This window comes from Bos taurus, chromosome 13 (assembly GCF_002263795.3).
Source record: "Bos taurus isolate L1 Dominette 01449 registration number 42190680 breed Hereford chromosome 13, ARS-UCD2.0, whole genome shotgun sequence".
Lineage (NCBI taxonomy): Eukaryota > Metazoa > Chordata > Mammalia > Artiodactyla > Bovidae > Bos > Bos taurus.
Genome location: NC_037340.1, coordinates 65,675,364 through 65,696,456, shown reverse-complemented (window position 1 = coordinate 65,696,456; position 21,093 = coordinate 65,675,364). Strand labels below are relative to the sequence as shown.

Sequence of the window (21,093 nt, the reverse complement as noted above, 5' to 3'; positions counted from 1 at the left end):
GGATTCTCCAGGCAAGAACACTGGAGTGGGTTGCCATTTCCTTCTCCAATGCGTGAAAGTGAAAAGTGAAAGTGAAGTTGCTCAGTCGTGTCCGACCCTCAGCGACCCCATGGACTGCAGCCTATCAGGCTCCTCCGTCCATAGGATTTTCCAGGCAAGAGTACTGGAGTGGGGTGCCACTGCCTTCTCCAGGAAACAGAAACACAGAGTACACGACACTTAAAAGCAGCTACTAGAGAGAGGGTGAAAGAACTAAGGCAGAGTAAGAACTCAGCCACTGTCCCGTCTCCAGGCTGGGCCCAGGGTCATAGTGAATCATCTTTCTGCTTTGAAAAACAAAGACAAAAACAAAAAGACAACTTTATTTGACAAAAGACAAAAACAAGTTATTTACAGTAGTTTTTCGCTCAAATAATTCAACGGGATAACTGTGCTTCTCCTCCAGGCTTCTCTCACAACCAGACCAAGCAGAGCCTGCCCCACCCCCAGCCTCCCCGTCGTGTACAAGGGGGGAATGCCAACCAGAATTCAGCAGCACGGCTCCCTCACCCCTTACCGCCCTCTATTGCTCAGTGCACTGTGGGAAGGGAAAGTCCCCCCACCCCCAGCCCAATACACTTCCAGAGTCCCCTGCTGTAAGTTTTACAACAGTCACGCCAGACCTGGGCTCACAGATATGGGGTGGGGTGGTAGAGGCCGGGCAAGCAGCAGCCTCCACTAACCCTGAAGCTGCCATGTTCATTCTTCCCCAGTGGGGCCTCAGGAGGGTGAGGGTCCCTGATCCCCCTGGGACATGCAAGGAGAGGGCCCAGAGAGGAGAGGAAGTGGAAGAGAGCCTAGAAGACTCGCCTGCTAACAGAGAAAGAGCTCCCTCTCTTAACCAATCCCCATTCCTACAGCAATGGGTGGGCCAAGCCACTCAGAAATTGGGGAGCCTCCCTGAAGTCTTCAGGAAATCATCCCAGAAGGATAGAACACATGTTGCTGCCTTTCTCCTGGCCAGGCTCACCCCAGTCAGCCAACACCCAGCAACTGTGCTCCTGTGCCCAACCTGGCAACTTCAGGAAACTACAGGCTGAGTATCCTGACCTCTTTTGGCCCACTAACAATGTTACTCATAACAAAAATATTTCAGCTAATAACCTAGGATTAGTGTTTCTTAGGATATACTATAAGATGGGAGTATATTGCTGTTGAATGCTATCAGCAATAAAACAGCAAAAAAAAAAAAAAGGGTAAGGGGAAGGAAGAATAAGACTTAACTGATCTTTCTCACTGTGAAGTTCAGGGCAGGGGCTTCTGCAGCTCTGATTTACAGAAAGGTGCAACAAAGAGACACTCACAGAGACCAGGCTTCATAACCGGCTTCTAGCCCCAGCCTCTCCCAAGGCAGGTCCACAGGCAGCAGCGGGGCACCAATCCCACGTTTCTTCCGGGAATAGTCTCCGGCCACCATCATGGGAAAAGCTGCCCACTTAAGGGCTTCCTGACCAGTAGATGGCTCACTTCTCTCCAAGCAGGAGCTATAGGGAACTTTGACATTCTGGCCCCACTAAGCCAAGTTCCTAGAAGGAATTTAAAACTCAGGCCACGGGGTGAAGCTTTCAAGGATAAAAAGAAAAGATTAAAGAGGGAAATAAAAAAACAAACCACCCCACTGCCTCAGTCTAGCTTACCTCCCCCACCCCCACCCCCACCATACAGTACAAACAAAAACAAACCAAAAAAAAAAAACAACCAAAAACACCTCTTTTTATCCTCCTTCTCTGCTCTGCACATAGAAGGTTTGGTCGGATTCTCTGTTGGACCCTCTCTGGTGTGGCTTGATCCCCTTCTGTGCATGATGCAGAAAAGCCAAAGCCCATGAAAGTGTTTTTGCTATTTTTCTGGAGGGGGGCGACCGGGACCAAACCAACAACAAAACAACCATTTGGAAATCTGCAGAGATTTAGATGGTCCCGCAAATGAAAATACTCCTTCCTTGTAAAACAATCCCCAGCTGCAGTGGTGAACTAGTCCCAGCTCATCAGGCTCCATCAGGCAATGCACTCTCATTCCCTACACCGGGTTTAACTACGCCTGTTCATGCAAACCACAGCAAAGAGGGAAAAATAAACACAAAGTTTGGCGAAAACCTAAACATCCAACTGGACTCGGTTCTGTTACATCTGGTCAGTACCTCTTTTCTTTTGTTCACACTTATGAACCTGGAATGTCCACCCTTGGCTTAACAAAAAGAGGCCCTGTCAGGGGCAACTTGGACCCAGCACAGGTCTGAACGAAGCCGGTTTCCCGTGCCCAGCCCAGGAGAGCAGGCTGGAACAAAGGCGTCCTGGGGATTCTCTGAAGCAGCAGCAGCAGCAGCAGCACCACGCCTGTCTCCCACGTCTTGGTCTCATCACCGAGGAGGCCTAGAGAAACGGCAGAGTCAGCAGAGAGGTCCCATCACAGAGCAGTGACACCGGTTGGTGTCTTCCTGCTGAAGACCTCCGGACAGAGGAGATGATCCTGATGTTTGGCAGTGATCCAAAGAAAACCCTCTGTGGGAAGGGGAACCAGAATGGAAACCCAGGACAGCGGGCTCGAACCTTGAGCACCCCTGCTGGCGGATGCCTACTTGGGGTTTTCAGGGACTAAGGCAATGGGAGTGCGCAGCAAGGCGGGTGATGGGTTCTGCTGCTTCTGGAGCTCCATCTCCGCAGCCCTCTGGAGCGCCACCTCCACCAGCAGCTGGAAGCCACTGAAGTCCTCCTTGTCCTGCTCTGGGGGTGTGGGCGGGGGTGTGTTGAAGAGTCCGCCCGTGGGGCTTCCAGCTTCAGCCCTGGTCAGCAGGGTGAGTGTGCTACCAGGGGTCACCAGGGGCTTGGGGGGCTCCAGCTCCCCTTGTGGGAAGGCGGCTCCTGGCTTATCTCCCTGGCCTGAGTGGAGCGGCATGGAACACATGGACAAGGACAGCACGTTGGTGGGGGCCGGTACGGACACAGCCAGCACGGAGGGGCTTCCGCCTCGGGGGAGGGCCACATCGGAGGCCTTGCCCCCGCGGCGGGAAATGGTGTACTGGTTGGGGTCTTTGCCATCCTTCCGAAGCATGTCTGGGAGGAGCCGCCGCCGGGCATTGATGAACCAGTTACAGATCTGGAATGAGAATGAGAAACTGGGATCAGATTCCTCAATCAAAACCAGCTACAAAACCCCCATTCCAGGCCCCAGGAACACAGCAAACAATTCAGGTACAACTGCAGCCCTCAGACAGATGTTGGGGAGAGTTAAAAAAGAAATCATATAAATGAAAATAAAATGCAACCATGATCCAGCCAATGAAGGGACAGTACGGCAGTGCTGTTGGAGACAACAGTGGGAAGACCCAGTCAAGTTTGCGAGGACTCAAGGTAGTGGTCTCTGAGGACAAGGCTCGAAAACGGAGATGTGAAGGAAAAGCAGCAGGTCAGGTGGGAGGCCAGAGAGAAGAGCATTCAATCGGGAGGGATGTACCTCTGAAAAGACTAGGTGGCAGCAAAGTGCCTCCGAGAAGCTCAGCAAGGTCAGCTCAGAGAAGGCGCCATCCTGCCTGGATGGAACTCAGAGTGGAAACCAGAGGTTACTTATCTCTGATGGTGGGGACTTGATTCTTTATACTAAGGGTGATGGGGAGCTGTAGAAGAGTTTTAAGCAAAGAAGTGACTTGTGATGTAGAGAAGAGTGGAAGCAGAGCGAAAGGTTTTAGTACAAATTAGGTTAAGAGAGATGATGAAAAGATGACAAATGTTTGATCTATTTGGGAAACTGGTACCCAGTTGGATATGGATGTATGAAAGAAGAGGAGATACGACCAAGGGTGATTCATTCACTCCTGAGATTCTAGAACAGTCTTGTAGGCCAGGGAAAGAGGCACAGAGATACTACGGGACTCTCAGGTAGAAGAAAAGTTACTGTTTCCAAGCAAAACCAGGGCCAGTGGTTCTAGCTGAATGTGCGTTCGACCAACATACGTAAATCCTTTTTCCTACATGCTGCTGGAAAAGCTACCATGAACCTCAACCCCATTCCTGTCGAGCTGATTTAGATCAATCCTCTTGGGCCTGTGCATAAGGCATGACGTTTCTTACTGTGAAGTGGTATGCTGCAAAGCCAGGACATGTCCAGCACCCAGTCCTGTATCTGTCTGGACTCTCTTTCATAGTCCCCAGCTTCACAGCTCTCCAGTTCAGCCTTGCCACTGGTTGTCACTTTCTAAAATGCAGTATCCCAGAGCTTCCCTGGTGGTTCAGTGGTTAAGAATCCGCCTTTCAATGCAGGGTACGTGGGTTCAGTCCCTGGTCGGGGAACTAAGATCCCACATACTGCAGGGCAACTAAGCCCACGTGCCATGACTACTGAGCCTGCGCCTCAACTAGAGTCCATGTACCTCAAACTACAGAGCCCACCTGCCACAACAAAGATGGTTTGTGTACTGCAACTAAGACCAAATGCACCTAAAATATAAAATATTTTTTAAAAAGTAAAGTAAAATGCAACACTATTATCCTTGTTCTAGAAAACTGCCATTTGTCTCCTACCACCTATAGGATCAGGTCCAGACTCCTGGGCCTGGGTATTAAACCCCTCCCCTGTTCATGGCCTATCTTTCCAGCCCTTGTATAATTTTTAGTGTGAAATTGCTCACCAGCCTTTGTTGAGGCCCTGTGCTTAAAAAAGAAAAAAAAAAAAGTCTCCATGCTTTTTTGCACATGACATTCGTTCTTTCTGCAACACCCACTTCTCTATCTGGACAAGGCCTACTCTTACAAGTCTTGGCTGATCTAAATTGGGCTGGACAGAGGAATGGTTTCAAAACACATCTCTCCACCTACAGCTGCTGCAGTGTGTTAGCTGGTCTGTCATATCTGACTCTGCGACCCCAGCCCGCCAGGCTTCTCTGTCCATGAAATTCTCCAGGCAAGAATACTGGACTGGGCAGCCATTCCCTCCTCCAGGGGATCTTCCTGACCCAGGGATCAAACCTGGGTCTCCTGTATTGCGTACAGATTCTTTACCATCTGAGCCACCAGGGAAGACCACAGCTGCTGTAGGGCCTAACAGTTTTTTATATTTGAATGAATGACACCATGAGGGCAGATAATAGTTTAGAAGTGTGAACAGTTTCTGTACACCCGCGAGGAGAAGGCACCTAATTATGGCATGACTGCTGGCATCTACACCACCAGCCTCTCATATCCCCTTTCCTCTCATTTACTCCCAACAGCCTGGAGTAACATGATCAATCCTGTAACAGCTCACCTGGGCATTATTTTAAAAGCTATGGATTAGACTAGGAAACAGTTTCTTAGCTGCATAGCTAGTGCAAGCTCATAAATACCTGTTTTTCCTTAAACAGGCAAATACAACCCCTTATCATTTTTTCCATGTCCTTCTCCCTCTTGCCCTCCACTGGAGGAGCTACTGCTGGAAGAAAGAGGCTGAATCCCTTTCCTGCTAACACGAAGTACTGCAGAGAAGAAAGACTGTGGGAGCATGCTGGTGATGAAGCATGGCTGAAGCGTGGTCCACACCCACACATCTAGGCATGTTTCTAGGTGTTTTCGTTGAGAAGGGTTCATCGGCAGTAGCCATTTAAGCACTGTGTGTGCGTGCGTGCATGCTAGATAACTTCAACCATATCCTACTCTTGGCGACCCTATGGGCCATACATCAACACAATTTTCTGCTAACGGTTTTATCAGCTCTATGTGTTTGATCAACTCCCATTCTACTCAAGAACATACATAAAGCTGAGCCTGAAGAAGTCAGGCAGGAGTCCACCTCCAGCCAGGGCTCCCTAAGCCTGGCCCTTTGGATCTGAAGGAACAACAACCCCTACCCTCTGGCATCTTTCTCTCAGGATACCAGAGTCCCAAAGCCCAACTTATTTTATTCACTGGTATGGTCAAGTTAGAACTTCTCACCTTCCTGTTGCCCTCCCTTTCAGGACTTCGTGCTCACTCAGTATTTACGGAGTGAATACAGTGTGCCAGGCCAGTTCTTGGTGCTGGGGGTGCTTCTGTGAATTAAACAGATACACACTCTGTCCCCTGGAGCTTAAAGTCCATCTGGTTGTGGAGACTGGCAGTGAACAAACATCACCATCACTGCCAACAAGTGCCAGGAAGCAAGCAGATAGGAATAAAAAGGTAGTATATAAGGATAAGAGAGACTTCTGTAGATAAAGGATATGGGAAGGCTGAAACCTGATGGATTATAAAGAGCCAGCCATACAGAAAGCTGAGGGGAGAATGTTCCAGACAGAGGGAACGGCAAATGTCAAGGGCCTGAGAGACAGGAAAGGTCATGGTGTACGGAACAGACAGAAGCAGGCAGGGCTGACCCCACAAGGCCAGGGCACCATGGTTAACCACCGAAGTGGCCTCGCCCGTGAGTGGCCCGACCCAGTTTCTACACTGTCGGTTCTCCTCCTCAGTTCAGTTCGGTCGCTCAGTTGTGTCTAACTCTTCGTGACCCATGAACTGCAGCATGCCAGGCTTCCCTGTCCATCACCAACTCCCGGAGTTCACTCAAACTCATGTCCATTGAATCGGTGATGCCATCCAGCCATCTCATCCTCTATCGTCCCCTTCTCCTCCTGCCCTCAATCTTTCCTAGCATCAGGGTCTTTTCAAATGAGTCAGCTCTGTGCATCAGGTGGCCAAAGTATTGGAGTTTCAGCTTCAGCATCAGTCCTTCCAATGAATATTAAGGACTGATTTCTTTTAGGATGGACTGGTTGGATCTCCTTACAGTTCAAGGGACTCTCAAGTCTTCTCTAAGACCACAGTTCAAAAGCATCAATTCTTTGGCGTTCAGCTTTCTTTATAGTCCATTTCTCACATCCATACAGGACTACTGGAAAAACCATAGCTTTGACTACATGGCATGCTGGCAAAGTAATGTCTCTGGCTTTTTAATATGCTGTCTAGGTTGGTCACAGCTTTTCTTCCAAGGAGCGAGCGTCTTAATTTCATGGCTGCAGTCACCATCTGCAGTGATTCTGGAGCCCAAGAAAATAAAGTCTATCACTGTTTCCATTGTTTCCCCATCTATTTGCCATGAAGTGATGGAACCGATGTCATGATCTTAGTTTTGAATGTTGAGTTTTAAGTCCACTTTTTCACTCTCCTCTTTCACTTTCATCAAGAGGCTCTTCAGTTCCTCTTCACTTTCTGCCATAAGGGTGGTATCATCTGCGTGTCTCAGATTATTGGTATTTCTCCCGGCAATCCTGATCCAGTTTGTGCTTCATCCAGCCAGGCATTTCTCATGCTGTACTCTGCATATAAGTAAGCAGGGTAACAATATACAGCCTTGACGTACTCCTTCCCTGATTTGGAACCAGCCTGTTGTTCCATGTCCAGTTCTAACTGTTGCTTCCTGACCAGCATACTGATCTCTCAGGAGGCAGGTAAGGTGGTCTGGTATTCCCATCTCTTTCAGAATTTTCCACAGTTTGTTGTGACCTACACAGTCAAAGGCATTGGCATAATCAGTAAAGTAGAAATAGATGTTTTTCTGGAATTCTCTTGCTTTTTCTATGATCCAGTGGATGTTGGCAGTATGATCTCTGGTTCCTCTGCCTTTTCTAAATCCAGCTTGAACATCTGGAAGTTCATGGTTCATGTACACATTACTTTGCTAGTGTGTGAGATGAGTGCAATTGTGCAGTAGTTTGAACATTCTTTGACATTGCCCTTCTTTGGGATTGGAATGAAAACTGACCTTTTTCAGTCCTGTGGCCACTGCTGAGTTTTCCAAATTTGCTGGCATGTTGAGTATAGCACTCTAACAGCGTCATCTTTTAGGATTTGAAATAGCTCAACTGGAATTCCATCACCTTCACTAGCTTTGCTCATAGTGATGCTTCCTAAGGCCCACTTGACTTTGCATTCCAGGATGTCTGGCTCTAGGTGAGTGATCATACCATCATGGTTATCTGGATCATTAAGGTCTTTTTTGTATAGTTCTTCTGTGTATTCTTGCCACCTCTTCTTAATATCTTTTGCTTCTGTTAGGTCCATACGATTTCTGTCCTTTATTGTACCCATCTTTGCATGAAATGTTCCCTTGGTATCTCTAATTTTCTTGAGGAGATCTCTAGTCTTTGCCATTCTATTGTTTTCCTCTGTTTCTTTGCACTGAACATTTAGGAAGGCTTTCTTATCTCTCCTTGCTATTCTTTGGAACTCTACATTCAAATGGGTATGTCTTTCCTTTTCTCCTTTGCCTTTAACTTCTCTTTTCTCAGCCTTTTGTAAGGCCTCCCCAGGCAACCATTTTGCCTTTTTGCATTTTTCTTGGGGATGGCTTTGATCACTGCCTCCTGTACGATGCCATGAACCTCTGTCCATAGTTCTTCAGGCACTCTATCAGATCTTATCCCTTGAATCTATTTGTCACTTCCACTGTATAATCGTAAGGGATTTTATTTAGGTCATACCTGAATGGTCTAATGGTTTTCCCTACTTTCTTCAATTTAAGTCTTCTCCTGGTCCTGTCTTTTCTCTCCTCCTAGTTTATCAACAGATAACTTACAGAGCATGTAGCAGCTGCTGTAGGGGAAGGAAATGACAGGACCCCCCCCCCCCCCCAAACACACACACCTGCCTTGTGCTGAGATGCTGGGAACTGTGTGGGCTGCAAAAATGTCTAACGTTCCTCTTACAGGTAATGGACCAAAGGCCCAGGCTCCTCAGGGCTCCTGTACCAGTTTCTACCCCATCACCTTTCTTGGCTCATATATTGGCAAGGCCTTGAGTACCACTACTCAGTCAAAGGCATAGCTACCTATGACCAGAGCTGGCGCCTGGAGTTGGCATGGCTTCTTGCCCAGCAGCCACACTTGCTCTACAGGTGATCCAAGGACAGCATTGGACTCCAGGTCCTGTCAGGCTGGGGACACTCCTGGGCAAGGCAGAGCCAAAGCCTTCTCATGGCTTCTCTTCCTCTCCATTCCAGCCTAGAAGGACCTTGCCTCTGCGGTTCTCACTTACTCCGCCTTACCTCTCTGGTCCTCTCAGTACAAGCGAGCACACACATGACAACAGCTGTCAGCTGACAGGGGCTGAGCTGCTCACTCCATCACCTCCATCACCTTGGCTGCAGTGGCAGGAGAGCCCTGAGGGAGACGTAAGACTGAACAGGCTAAGAGGATGAAGGAAGTAAGGACTTTGATACGAGGTACCATGCCAACCATCTCACTTGTGATACGTTTAATCTGCAAGCAAGCCTGGACGGTAGTAAGCAGCATCCCCAATGTACTAGAGGGACCCGGAACTCAGAGATGAAAGAATGTGCCCCGAGTCACACCGCCTCTGAGTACAGAGCTGGGGTTCAAGTCCAGGTCTTTTGGCTTTAGGGGCTCTCCTGTTCTTCTCATTCTCATTTGCTGTGTCTTATTGAACAGAGGAACAAAATGGAGAGCTGGAAGTCATCATCGTAATCCTAAAAGCAGACACTTGTTGAACAAGACAAAACAGTAAGCAGGCTGCCAAGTTTTCCGCAGGCCAGGGTGAGCTTGGGGAGGGGGGTGTTCTTATGCTGTTCACTTCTCAGAATTAGAAGCCAAAATGGGAGGTGCAGCTAGAGGCTAGGTGCCCACGCATCTGCTGGTAAAGCCAGGCTCCCCTCTACATGACCGCGCTGCTGATCCAAACATCTCCCATCAAACTAACTCATTTAATCTTCTACCTGGTGGCTCAGCGGTAAAGAACCTGCCAGCAATGCAGAAGACACAGGTTCGATCCCCAGGCTGGGCAGATCTCTTGCAGAAGGAAGAAGCAACTCACTCCAGTATTCTTGCCTGAGAAATCCCATGGACAGAGGAGCTTGGTGGGGCTACAGTCCACGAGCTCACAAAAGAATCAGGACACGACTTAGTGACTAAACAAGTTTATGAGACAGCTTCTGTGATGAGCTCCATTTTATTTAGGCTGTTGAAGAAACAGAGCCCTGACCAGAGAGATTCAGTAACAAGTGCAAAGGCTGGGATGTGGTCCAAATAGCCTGGTTTCAGGCAACAACCAGGTGAAGAACTGAAGACAGTCAGCCCGAGGCCCTTCGTCCTTGCTCAGAGGCTTCCATCTCTGTCTCCAGCTGCCTCCCCATCTACCTGTGCCCCAGGAGAGCACTGCACCTCTCCCCCTTATCCCGGATGTAGAAGAAACGTGACCAGGGTTGAGAGAAGCAAGGGACCAGTGTTTCTGTTTTGAGTGCAGTCGTGTGGAGGGGAGCCTGGCTTTACCAGCAGATGCGTGGGCACCTAGCCTCTAGCTGCACCTCCCATTTTGGCTTCTAATTCTGAGAAGCGAACAGCGTAAGAACACCCCCCTCCCCAAGCTCACCCCGGCCTGCGGAAAACTTGGCAGCCTCCTTACTGTCTGTTTTGTCTTCTCATCCGATAGAAATGCACAGCTGAGGGAGGTGGGGGAAGGGCCCAAGGCCCGAGTGTACCACCATGCCAGCCGTGATAACGGGCTGTGTGGATTTTCTGCAGCTCCCTCTGGCTGCTCAACCCAAGCTTAGATCAGGAGAAAAAAAAGCACGTGACCTGCCCCAGCTCAAGGTCCTTGAGGAGCGGGAAGGAGAATGCCAAGGTGAATCTATGATTGATATGCCAAAACACAGGCTGGGAGCCTGAAGACTGTCCCTACCATAAAGCAGGGCTCTGCCTGAAAGGCTGCCGCCCTGTCACAAGTTTTTTTTAATCAGTGGCCCAGAAGAAAGACACAGAAGGAATCACTGTGGCAAATGGGAGTGGGAGGGGCACTCGGGAGTTGATGAAGGCCATGAGGATCAGAGTAGGTCTTTTGAAGGCAAGTGAGTGCTTTTTATTTTTTTGGCTGTGTCACGCACCATGTGGGATCTTAAATTTCCCAACCAGGGATCAAACCCAGGTCTCCTGCATTGGCAGCACAGAGTCTTAACCACTGGACCACCAGGGAAGTCCCCGGAGTGCTTTAACTTTAGGAAGTCTTTTCAACTGTTAAAGACAGAAGCAATAAGAGGGGAAAGAATGAGGGCGCAGAAAGACCTTTCCCAAACATCTGGTCCCTCCACCTGAGCTGTGACCACTCCTATCTGGGTGCTCCTAAAGGCAGCTGGCTGGGTTAGATCACCTCAAGCGTGATTTTTAAAAACTATATATTCTGCTTTATAGATGGGGGATAGGGGAGGGTGGAATCAGGAATGTGTATTTTTAAGCAAGCTTTCCAGAATTCTGCCACCCAAGCTGAAGAACCACTGGTTTAGCCCACTGGTTTAACTTGTCCTAGTGGACCAAACCCCGTGTTTAAGCAAAAAAGCTTTACACAAAAGCTCAGAGAACAAAACAGACCATACAGATGAAAAGCCTGAAGGTGGGAAGACAGTGGTAACCTGCAGGAAGAAGCAGGGAGCCTGGCTTTGGAGCCTTTTGGAGTAAAGAGAGTAGCTTCGAATGGTAAGGCTCAGTGGTAAAAGAATTTGCCTGCCAATGCAAGAGATGTTAAGAGACACAGGTTTGATCCCTGGGTCGGGAAGATCCCCTGGAGGAGGGCATGGCAACCCACTCCAGTATTCTTGCCTGGGAAATCCCATAGACAGAGGAGGCTGGCAGGCTGCAGTTCATAGGGTCATGCCTATGCGTGCCAGGGCAGGGCCAGGCCACCCCTGGCCACGCAACAGGTCACTACAGCTTTGGCTCCTCTCTGGCCCAGGACAAGCACCAGAGGGACTGCTGACCCCACCTCCCTGATCCTTCAAGTCTGTCAGGATTCCCGTCAGACTCAGCTTCCTGAGAGAAGCCTCGCCTACCAGGGCAGTTCAGCTGACACCACACTGGTAATAACTACACTGAATCCTTAGTCCTTTGAGTAATGCCTTCCCTCCCCCGGGGGGGTGGGGGGCAGTGCCTACTGTGGTGTTTCCAGGACACAGCATCAGGTCTCGCACAGAGCACACCGCCATCAATACTCCACACGGTGGAGGGAACGGGCCACCCCTCCCTGCCACGCTTACCTTCCCTCCCCAGCAGGCAGCCCCTTAGAACAGTTAGAAAGAACAGCAATACTTGGGCTTAGAGGGTGTCGCTGGGACCTGTGAAAATCCTTCACAAATGACTTTTTGCTTTTACCTTTGCAACTGCCTAGCCCGGGGACAAGTACCAGCAAACCAGTTAGTTAAATGACTCATTGACTTGCTAATGAGATTGCTCCTGGGCCAGTTAAAGGAGACAATCAAAAGGGACGTCACGGGAGGGAGTGAACAGGCTTGGCAAAACGTTGATGCTGGCTGGAGCCAGATGACCGTCGCCAGAGGTGTATTACAATATTCTCTTACTTTTGGGGTTATTTGCAAATGTTCTTAATAAATAATGGAAATTTTAAAAACTAAATACAGGAAAAAGAGATGCCTCCAGGGACTGGCTTACACCAACTTTTCCTGGTTGAGGAGCCACTGCATTTCCGTATTTCTAGAAGTCCTCACTGTTGACATTTCCAGCAGTTTAATCTTCACTTTGTCACTTCAAGAATTATTTACTGAGCACTTACCAGATACCTGGCATTAAGCTAACACTTAGAATGTATGATAAATAAGACTAGGCTTCTGGAGTTTACTGTTCTAAAAATCATTCAGGGCTTCCCTGGTGGCTCAGAGGGTAAAGAATTCGCCTGCAATGCGGAGACCTGGGTTCAATTTCTGGGTTGGGAAGATCCCCTGGAGAAGGGAATGGCAACCCACTCCAGTATTCTTGCCTGGAGAATCCCCATGGACACAGGAGCCTGGCAGGCAAAGAGTCGGACAAGACTGAGTGACTAAGCACAGCACCAGTGACTAAGACTCCAAACTCCCAATGCAGGGGGCCTGGGTTCAGTCCCTGGTCAGGGAAATAGATCCCACATGGAGCAACCAAGACCAGTCACAGCCAGATAAACCAATCAATTTTTTTAAAAAAAGGCCATCAGTCAATTCCAGATGCTGACCAGTCCTGGTGCTGTGGAAGCACAGAGCTCCTCTGGGGTCAGAAGTCTCCTTGGTCAGGGGCGGGCGCAAAGGGGTCTGGGTATCTGTCAGGGTGACGGGAACATGGGAGGCCAGAGACGAGGCCTGCTACGCAGTCGGCACAGCAGCCACTGAAGGGTTTTCAGCAGAGGAGGGACAGGTGATCCAGGCTCAATCAGGGTAGGAGAGGAGCAATATTCCTGAAATACCGGCTTCCCTGGTGGCTCCAGTGGTAAAGAATCCACTTGCCAGCGCAGCAGACGCCAGTTCAATTCCTGGGTCAAGAAGAGCCCCTGGAGAAGGAGATGGCATTCCACTCCGGTATCCTGGCCTGGGAAACTCCACGGACAGAGGAGCCTGGTGGGCTACAGTCTGTGGGGTCGCAAAGAGTCAGACATGATTGAGCATCTAAACAACAGCAAATGTATAGGGATTGGTGAGAGCAAACGAGCTGAGAAAGGGCTATCAAGGGGAACGCCTTAGAGAAGGAAGGATCCAGCTTGGAGAAATTACATGTTATCAGTCAGGAAGAGACCTTTAAGAAGGGGTGTACGGCTGGCGCTGCTTGGGATTCACAGTACAGTTTTCATCAAGAATGCCAGTCAGGGGACTTCCCTGGTGGCCCAGAGGTTGGGAGTCTGCCTTGCAGCGCAGGGGATGCAGGTTCGATCCCAGATCGGGTAACTAAGATCCCACATGCTGTGAGGCAACTAAGCCCAAGCACCACAACTATTGAGTACTCATGCTACAACGAAGACCTGATGCAGTCAAACAAAAACAAAAACAAAAACAAAAAACGCCACGGTCCAGACTGCTCCTTAACTCTCAGCGTGACTCTAGTGCAGGGTGGCCACCTCTGAAACCCCTCCCACCAGGGGATGCCGAGCCCAGCCGGCCCTTCCGCAGAAGCCTCCAGTCTGCAGCAGCTAATCCGTGTCCCAGACCTACATTTCTGTAATGCAGGGATCTGGGGGTGTGGCATCTGAGGGGCCCACGAGTTCTGCACAAGCACGGTTTGGTCCTGTGTTTCCATTTTGGTAACAAGGAGCAGTGCCGTGGCCTCTGGCCACCCAGCTCGCTCAGCTCGAGCCAGGCAGCGTCCCGTGTCTCCCGCTCACAGTGCAGCCAGCAGCACGGCACCCACCATTTGACAGCAGTGCAGCTGGGTGGGATCGCCTTCCTTTTACATTTCTTTACCTCGGAAAACTGGTTATTTTACAGTTGTCTATAAGAGCAAAAGCAAGTTTTGTTTTTTTTTTTAAACCCAGTTTTATGTTTGTACATGCTTAAAGAATGTGATAAAAATTACTCAAGTCAACACTGTGAAGTAGGCAAATCCATGAAAAATATTTTCTTTAAGAGAAGCCAATACATGATTCAGGCTTGAGAAATAGTGTCCTTGATAACAAGCAATTTCAATAAAGTGTGACAGGTGGTTTAGCACAGGTAGAGGCTTACTGGAATACACAGCAGCGGCCTCCGCCCTAGGCTGGGGAGTCAGAGCACGAGGGCATGAGAAGATGCTTCGCCAGAGTAAGCCAGGCTCAAGAGAGGCCAAAAAGAAACCAAGGGAGATGGCCCGGAGGCTGCAGAGTTCAAGGGCCCGAGAGACAGGAGGGACAAGGCTACGGGCAGAAGACTGGCAGGAGGCTTCCTAGGTAATCCTGGCTCTTAGGTGCCTGTCTTTGGCCTGTGCTGTTCTATATCCTGTGAGTTAAAGCCCACCTCTTCTGGGAGGCCTTCTGAGGCTCCAGGCCTGCTCAGAAGCCCTGCCCTCATCTCTGCTGCCATCTGTCCCAGCGGTGATCACTTCTCCCAAACATCAGGGACCAGGTCTTCCCCAGCTGTCCCATTCCAGACTAGACACGGCCCAGGGTAGGCCTGTGTCTGGATCCTCTCTGGGGCCCCAGCTCTGCCCAGCATATAGCGCTTGTCGGTACAGAGGGTCTCGGAACTGCTGGGCAAGACCTGTGATCTAGGAGAGGATGAGAGGGAGAGCAAAAGCACCGCCCTTGCCAAACACCTTCCAGTAAGCCTTGAATTCTCGGTCTCGCACCCTGACCTGCTATCAAAGTGCTCCCAACATCTCCCTTTCTCAGATGAGGAAACACGAAGCTCAGAGAGGAGGCAGTGACTTGGCCAAGGTCCAGGCTTCCTCTTGTGGAGAAGATGGGATCTAAGTCAGGGTCTGTAACTCTAGAGCCTTTCTCACAGACAGACTCCGATTAACCACTGCCCAGCAGGTATAAAGTCAGGTGACAGGAATTCAGAGGGCTGAATACTCACCATGAGGCTTTGTAAAAGAGGGAAAACAGCTGGAAGATGTGGGAGGTTCGGAGCCGGGTAAGGGAAAGAGAGGTAGGGCCATGGGCTGGAGTAACGGGCCAGGGAAGAACAGGCGTGGAAGGGGAGGCGGTGGGCAGGGAGATGGGCCTTTGCTAGGCTGGGGGCCGGCTCTGGGTCGGTGTCTTACCTCAGCATCATGAAAACAACAAACACACCTGCAGGTTGGCAACAGGGACAATCCAAAGTAGCTAATTCCCCTCACTCTGACCAAAAGTGGGTATCAGGCTCCTTTGAGCATCTTCATGGTTGTGGTTTACAGAGCACTTTCACAGCCAGTTCTGAATCTCTTCCTCACAGCAGTTCAGTCAGGCAGTCTAACCCCACTTTACAAATGGGAAATCAAAGTGTGGTTCACAACTCCTGCATGGCAGAATGGGGTTTTGACCCCAGAACCTCTCCCTTCTGCCCTTTCCTTCACTGTGATTCCAACTCCTTTTTAACCAATCTGCAGATCACCAGCTGCCCCTGGAAACCAAACTGCCATCGAAGCACCAGTCTGGGGCTATAGGCCGAAGCCCACTCACTGCCTTTTCACCTTCTCCTGGCCTCCTGCATTAATGATGACACCCAGACATTAATAGAAATTCCCTGCCTCTTCAGAACACTCCAGAATCTGAAATCTAGCTGTGAAGTCTTCATGCAGTTGTCTTCCCGTGAGGCAGAAAGGCTGGCTATTCTCACCTGACCCAAGAAGAAACTGAGGCCCAGGGAGGGCAGGTGACCAGCCCAAGGCCACACAGCTGAGTCAGTGACAGGCCTGGGATGGGACCAGAACCTGAGTCTCCTGCGACCCCCTGCTTACCTGCAGCACCGACAGATTGGTCTGTCCAGAAAGGCTCAGCTTCTCCTGTTCTGAAGGGTAGGCGTTGTAGCGGTGCAGGTACAGCCAGTCCCGGAGGATCTTCACTGACTCCTTGGGCAGGTTCCCTCTGCGCTTCCTCTTGCCTGCCAGGGAGAGGAGGCCTTCCTCCTCGCCCAGGTCACTGTCTGACATGGTGTCTAGGGGCAAGGCGAGACCCCAGGCAAGTCTGAAACAGGTGACAAAGGAAATGGGGACATTATTACCATGCGCTGCCTGTGACCCTTTCCTCAGCACGTCATTAGAGCCTGGGACGCCAAAAATGGGGTAATCGAAACTCAGTCCCAGGCCACGCTAAAGCCTGGGCAAGGTAGAAGAAGAGCCTAAAATGCCTCTAGTTCATCAGGCCAGAAAAAACTATTGAAACAAATGGCAGATCATTAATAAATAGAACCAGACAGTAATGACAGCTACCACCGAGGCCTGTTTTCTATGCTCTGTACTGAGCACTTCACATTTGTTATCTCATTCAGTCCTCAACATGCCCTTGTGAGGGAGACAGTAATATCATCATCCTTTTATAGATAAGAAAAACGAAGGCCCAGAGAGATTCAGAAAGTCATCCAAGATGCTATGGCTGTTAAACAGTTACCATGGGACCCAGTAATTTCACGCCTAAGGTAGCTGGTTATGAAGATAAGTGAAAACCCATGTCCACACAAAACCTTGTACAACATTATTCATTAATAGTAAGATTATTCATAATAGTCAAAGGTGGAAGCAACCCAAGTGTCCTCCAACAGATGTATGGATAAATGAAATGCGGTCTACCCATAATACAGTAGAATATTATTTGGCTGTAAAAAGGAAGTCGTGATACAGGCTACACTATGCATGAAACTGCAAATACCACGCTAAGTAAAAGAACCCAGTCACAAAAAACACATACTGTGTAATTCCATTTTTATGAAATGTTCAGAATGGGCTGGAAGAGGACAGAAGAGTGATTGCTAAAGGGTACGAAGTTTCTTTTCCAGATAATAAAGTCACTGATTGGTTTCTTTAAATGTGTAAGCTGGGGACTTCCCTGGTGGTATAGTGTGGATAAGAATCCGCTTGCCAATGCAGGGGAAACAAGTTTGATCCCTGGTCAGGGAAGATCCCATATGCCGAAGAGTTACTAACTAAACCCGTGCACAACTACTAAGCCCGGCTCCCCAACAAGAGAAGGCACCACAATGAGAAGCCCTCGCATCACAACAAAGAGAAGCCCCCCCACCATCCAAGGCAGCAACGAAGACCTAGTGCAACCAAAAAAATAAAGTGTAAGCTGTATGGTATGTGAATTATACCTCAATAAAGTTGTTATGGGGGGGGGTGGGGGCGGAATCTGACCTCCAGGATATGGTATGGAAGCACGGTTTGGACCCTGATAGCTTGCCCTGCCCCCATGCCTTCTTGCTTCCCAGGTCTCCCAAGACCCAGTGTGGAGTCTGGAAACCCTAGCAATCAGTGCCTCAAAAATCCAGAAAAATGAGCAAAGGCTAGGCTCTGGTTCCTCCGGCTTGGCTGTGTGACCTGGGGCAACCAACCTTCCCTCTCTGGGCCTGCGCTTCCTAGTCATCTGTCAATGGAAGGAAGGTGTTTCCCTAGACACTCCCAACTCAGTTGCTCATCCGCACCCTCCCCGGCCAAAGTTCTCCTCCGCAAAGGCAATAAGAGATTTACATTTTTAAAACCAAAAGTTCCAGGACAAGCTGATGCCAGAATCTCAAGGCTCCTCCCTCCTCAGCCTTTTAACAGCTCCCTCGCAGTCTGGGCCAGCAGACTCTGGCATCTCCCAGGTTTTGTTTCCTCGACTTGGGCCAGAGCCCAGATATCTGGGCTGGCTAGGCCAGGCTTTCGAGGGAAGGGTCTACTCTCCCAGCCAGGCCACCTGGAGGTGAGACAGACACTGGTGAGAGATGCCGCTCCGCAGAGAGCACCAACAGCAGGCTGCTTTCTGAGGTCAGGTTTCTGAGATTTAGCTGGCCAGGGCAGTCAGGACCTGAGCTCAGGCAAGGATGCAGCCCTGGCAGGCTGGGAGTTTACCCGAGGTGATCTGCACAAATTCCACCCTGGCTGCCAGTCAAATCCCAGTCTGCAGGGTTCCAGTGGGTGGCCTGCGGAGATGACCCTGCACAGACTTCCCCACCGCAGTGTCTGCGCCCCAGCCATGATATACACCGACAAATACAGCAAACACCGTTCACAAACCCCAAGCCGGGAGGTTCGCCACCTTCACACCCCACATTCCCACCCAGCCTCACACCAGGCAACTCTTAACAGCACTCCGATAACTGGCACCAACCCATCGCTCAGCTCCTGGAACCCCCACGATTTACACCGACAAATCCAGCAGACACACAGTTTACAAATCCCACCTCCAGCACGAACAACTGGTACCACGCAACCAGTTCCTGGATATACGCCCACCCAAGAACTCCAAACGACTCACCCCGCCACGAACTCTCAGACTGGGAAAACTCCCGACGGCATCACACCAGTGATCAGTTCTAACCCTCACTGGCCTGCGGCAGCACCCTCTGAACACAACACCCGGGGCACCACTCCACGACGCCGGACCTGCAAGCACTCCCGCATCGACTTTCTGACAACTCCCCGCAGCTCAGCCGACACTCCCCCGGGCCGAGCCCTCGCGCGGCGTTCCCAGCAGTTCACACAAAGCGCGCAGCCTCCCCCGCGGCCCAGACCCGAGTCGGAGCACATGGCTCACGGGGCGGCGGGGGAATCGGCCTGCGCTCGGGGAGCCGGCACCCCTCGTCTCCCCCCACCCCCCCGCCACCCTGCGTCACACTCGGCGCTTCGGCTCCCCGGCGGTCCGCCACCCCCGTGGGGCGGGGGCTCGGGAAGAAAGAAAACTCACGTGTCTGTCCCGGGGCAGGAAAAAGTTTGGTTCCCACCCCCCTTCCCCCGCCGCTCGGCGCTGGCTGACTCTTCGGGGCGCGGGGCCGGCCGAGCCTGCGCGCTCGGCTTTGTGCTCCGAACTCGGCCCGGAGGGGGAGGGGAGGGGGCTGGGCTCCCACCTCCGCACCGCCCCCCCCCCACCAGCCCTGCGCCCAGACTCCATGTTGGCCGCCCCCTGCCCCGGGGACGGCGCGCTTCCCCCCCCCTCGAGGGAGGCTCGGCTCCGACTCGGCCTGCCCGAAGGACCCGGCGCGCACAAACTTTCTTCGGGTCGCCGGCCCCACGCGCCCCGCTCCCTTGGCCCGCCCGGGAGTGACAGATGCCTCAGAGACAGACTTTCCTTTGTTCCAAAGGAAAAGGGAACTCGCGCGGGCTCCCCGGCACCCCCCAGCTCCGAGACCTTCCCGCTGCCCCCACCCGCAGCTGTCACTCTCGGGGGGCCCCTCCCTGGCTCGGCCGCGGCGGGGGGCGGAGGGGGGGGGCGACCGGCGGTTAGCAACGTGCACTTTTGAAACCAAACAAACCCGCCCCCCGCGCGCTCAACCCCGGCCCCGGGGCTGGGGCGGCCCTTTCCCGGGGTGGGATCCTCGGGAGCTGGGTCCCCCCCACCACCGAGGGGCCCCGAGCGAACTTCCTCCGGGAGGAGGGGGGGAGGGCGGGAGAGCCGCGCTCCCCCCCGTACCCCGACTGGCCCCCACCAGCACACCGCAGTCGGGACTCACAAACACACCCTGGCTCACACACCCACAATCGCACGCGCTAGGACGACGCCCCCTCCCCCGCCGGGCCGAGAGAAAGAAACTTTCCAAGTTGTCCGCGCGCCCCCCCGCCCCCATCCGGCCCCCCCAACTCCGGCGCCCCGCACTGACTTTCCCCAAGCGGCTTTTCCGTCCACGCGGCCTCGGGCTTGGTCCCGGGCGTCCCGGCAGGGGGCGGGGGGCGCCGGGGGAGCGCGCCGCGTACCTGCCGGGCCTGACACTCGGGCCTGACAGCTCGCGGCTGGAAAGCACCTCGCGGCCTGACGTCAGATCCCCTCTCCTCCCCTCGGCGCTCCGCTCGCCCTCCCCCACCCGCCCGGAGGGAGAAAACAAACTTTGTGCGGAGCGCGGTGCGCTACGCCCACCCCCCGCGGGGCGGGCCCTCGGCGGCTGGGGGCTTGGCCCCGCCCACCGCGCCCGGAGGGGGCGGGGCCGGGAGGGCACCTTCTTCCTGCGCCCACCCCCGCCCGCAGGAATGCCGCATGGCCTCCGGAGAGGAGCGCTGGGACCCCGGTCGGGACGGTCCGCTTGGGGGGCAGGAAGTGGCCCGTTCCTCCTTTCCGAGAGCGTTTCCGGAGCGCCTACTGTGTGCCCCACGCTGGGGGGTGGGGGCCGTAATGAGGAGAAGTCATGCAGATCTTAACGTTTGTTAGTCTGTTCCCTCCACCGGGATCTCCCGCCGGCGGGTTGATTGTTTCCCTTGCTCGCAGAGGAAACTGAGGCCCAGTTGGTCCGGGGATTTACTGCCCGCCCCCCAACTGGTAAGGACTTCGGTCTGAATATGACGCTGGTTCTGTCCTCAAGGTCTCATAGAGTCGGGTAGAGGTCACCCCTCAAACACAACCGCAAAGCACGTAGCCCTAGAGTTATCACACAAGGGGCAACCAAAGGGAAAAACAGCCAGTGTTTAAGGAGTGTTTGTAAGACAGTGACGTTAAGCGAGGCACTGCGTGTGTGTCACCCTCGGCTCTTGCGGTAGGGGCTTATATGTCAGTCCTTGGTTTGCCCGTGAGCGATTCTTGGCGATTACTTGTTACAGGGTCAACCAGTGTCATTCAGCCCAGGTGTGTCCAGTAGCTCAGGCCAAGCCCTTATCTGATTGAGACCGGCCCTTGAAGGAGGCAGACCACCTGAGAGCTCTCAGTGCTCCTGGCTGGTATCTTTTTACTCTGCCCAGGACACCCAACTCCAGTATCTCTCCCTTGGTCTCCCCAACCC

The 21,093-nt window shown here is 52.0% G+C and overlaps 1 protein-coding gene across 3 annotated transcripts; it reads right to left on the bottom strand.

The window, feature by feature from the left end:
• Positions 1 to 344: 344 nt before the first annotated feature.
• On the bottom strand, positions 345 to 20,137 carry TGIF2 (TGFB induced factor homeobox 2). 3 transcript variants are annotated; one of them, XM_005214798.4, is made up of 3 exons: positions 19,987 to 20,137; positions 16,154 to 16,379; positions 345 to 3,135 (listed from the first exon to the last, which is right to left on the bottom strand). In XM_005214798.4, the coding sequence occupies exons 2-3, from the start codon at positions 16,343 to 16,345 to the stop codon at positions 2,614 to 2,616; spliced, it is 714 nt and encodes a 237-aa protein (XP_005214855.1). In that variant the 5' UTR covers positions 16,346 to 16,379; positions 19,987 to 20,137; the 3' UTR covers positions 345 to 2,613. The 3 variants fall into 3 exon arrangements, with proteins under 3 accessions (XP_005214855.1, XP_005214856.1, NP_001193014.1); XM_005214799.5 differs by having other exon boundaries at positions 20,081 to 20,137; NM_001206085.3 differs by lacking the exon at positions 19,987 to 20,137 and having other exon boundaries at positions 1,415 to 3,135; positions 16,154 to 16,345.
• Positions 20,138 to 21,093: the final 956 nt, after the last annotated feature.

Excerpts from the sequence above, each read along its gene's own strand:
- TGIF2 (XM_005214798.4), bottom strand. The coding sequence starts at position 16,345 with ATGTCAGACAGTGACCTGGGCGAGGAGGAAGGCCTCCTCTCCCTGGCA. Across the intron at positions 3,136-16,153 it reads CCAATCTGTCGGTGCTGCAG|ATCTGTAACTGGTTCATCAA; the intron begins GTAAGCAGGGGG and ends TTCTCATTCCAG.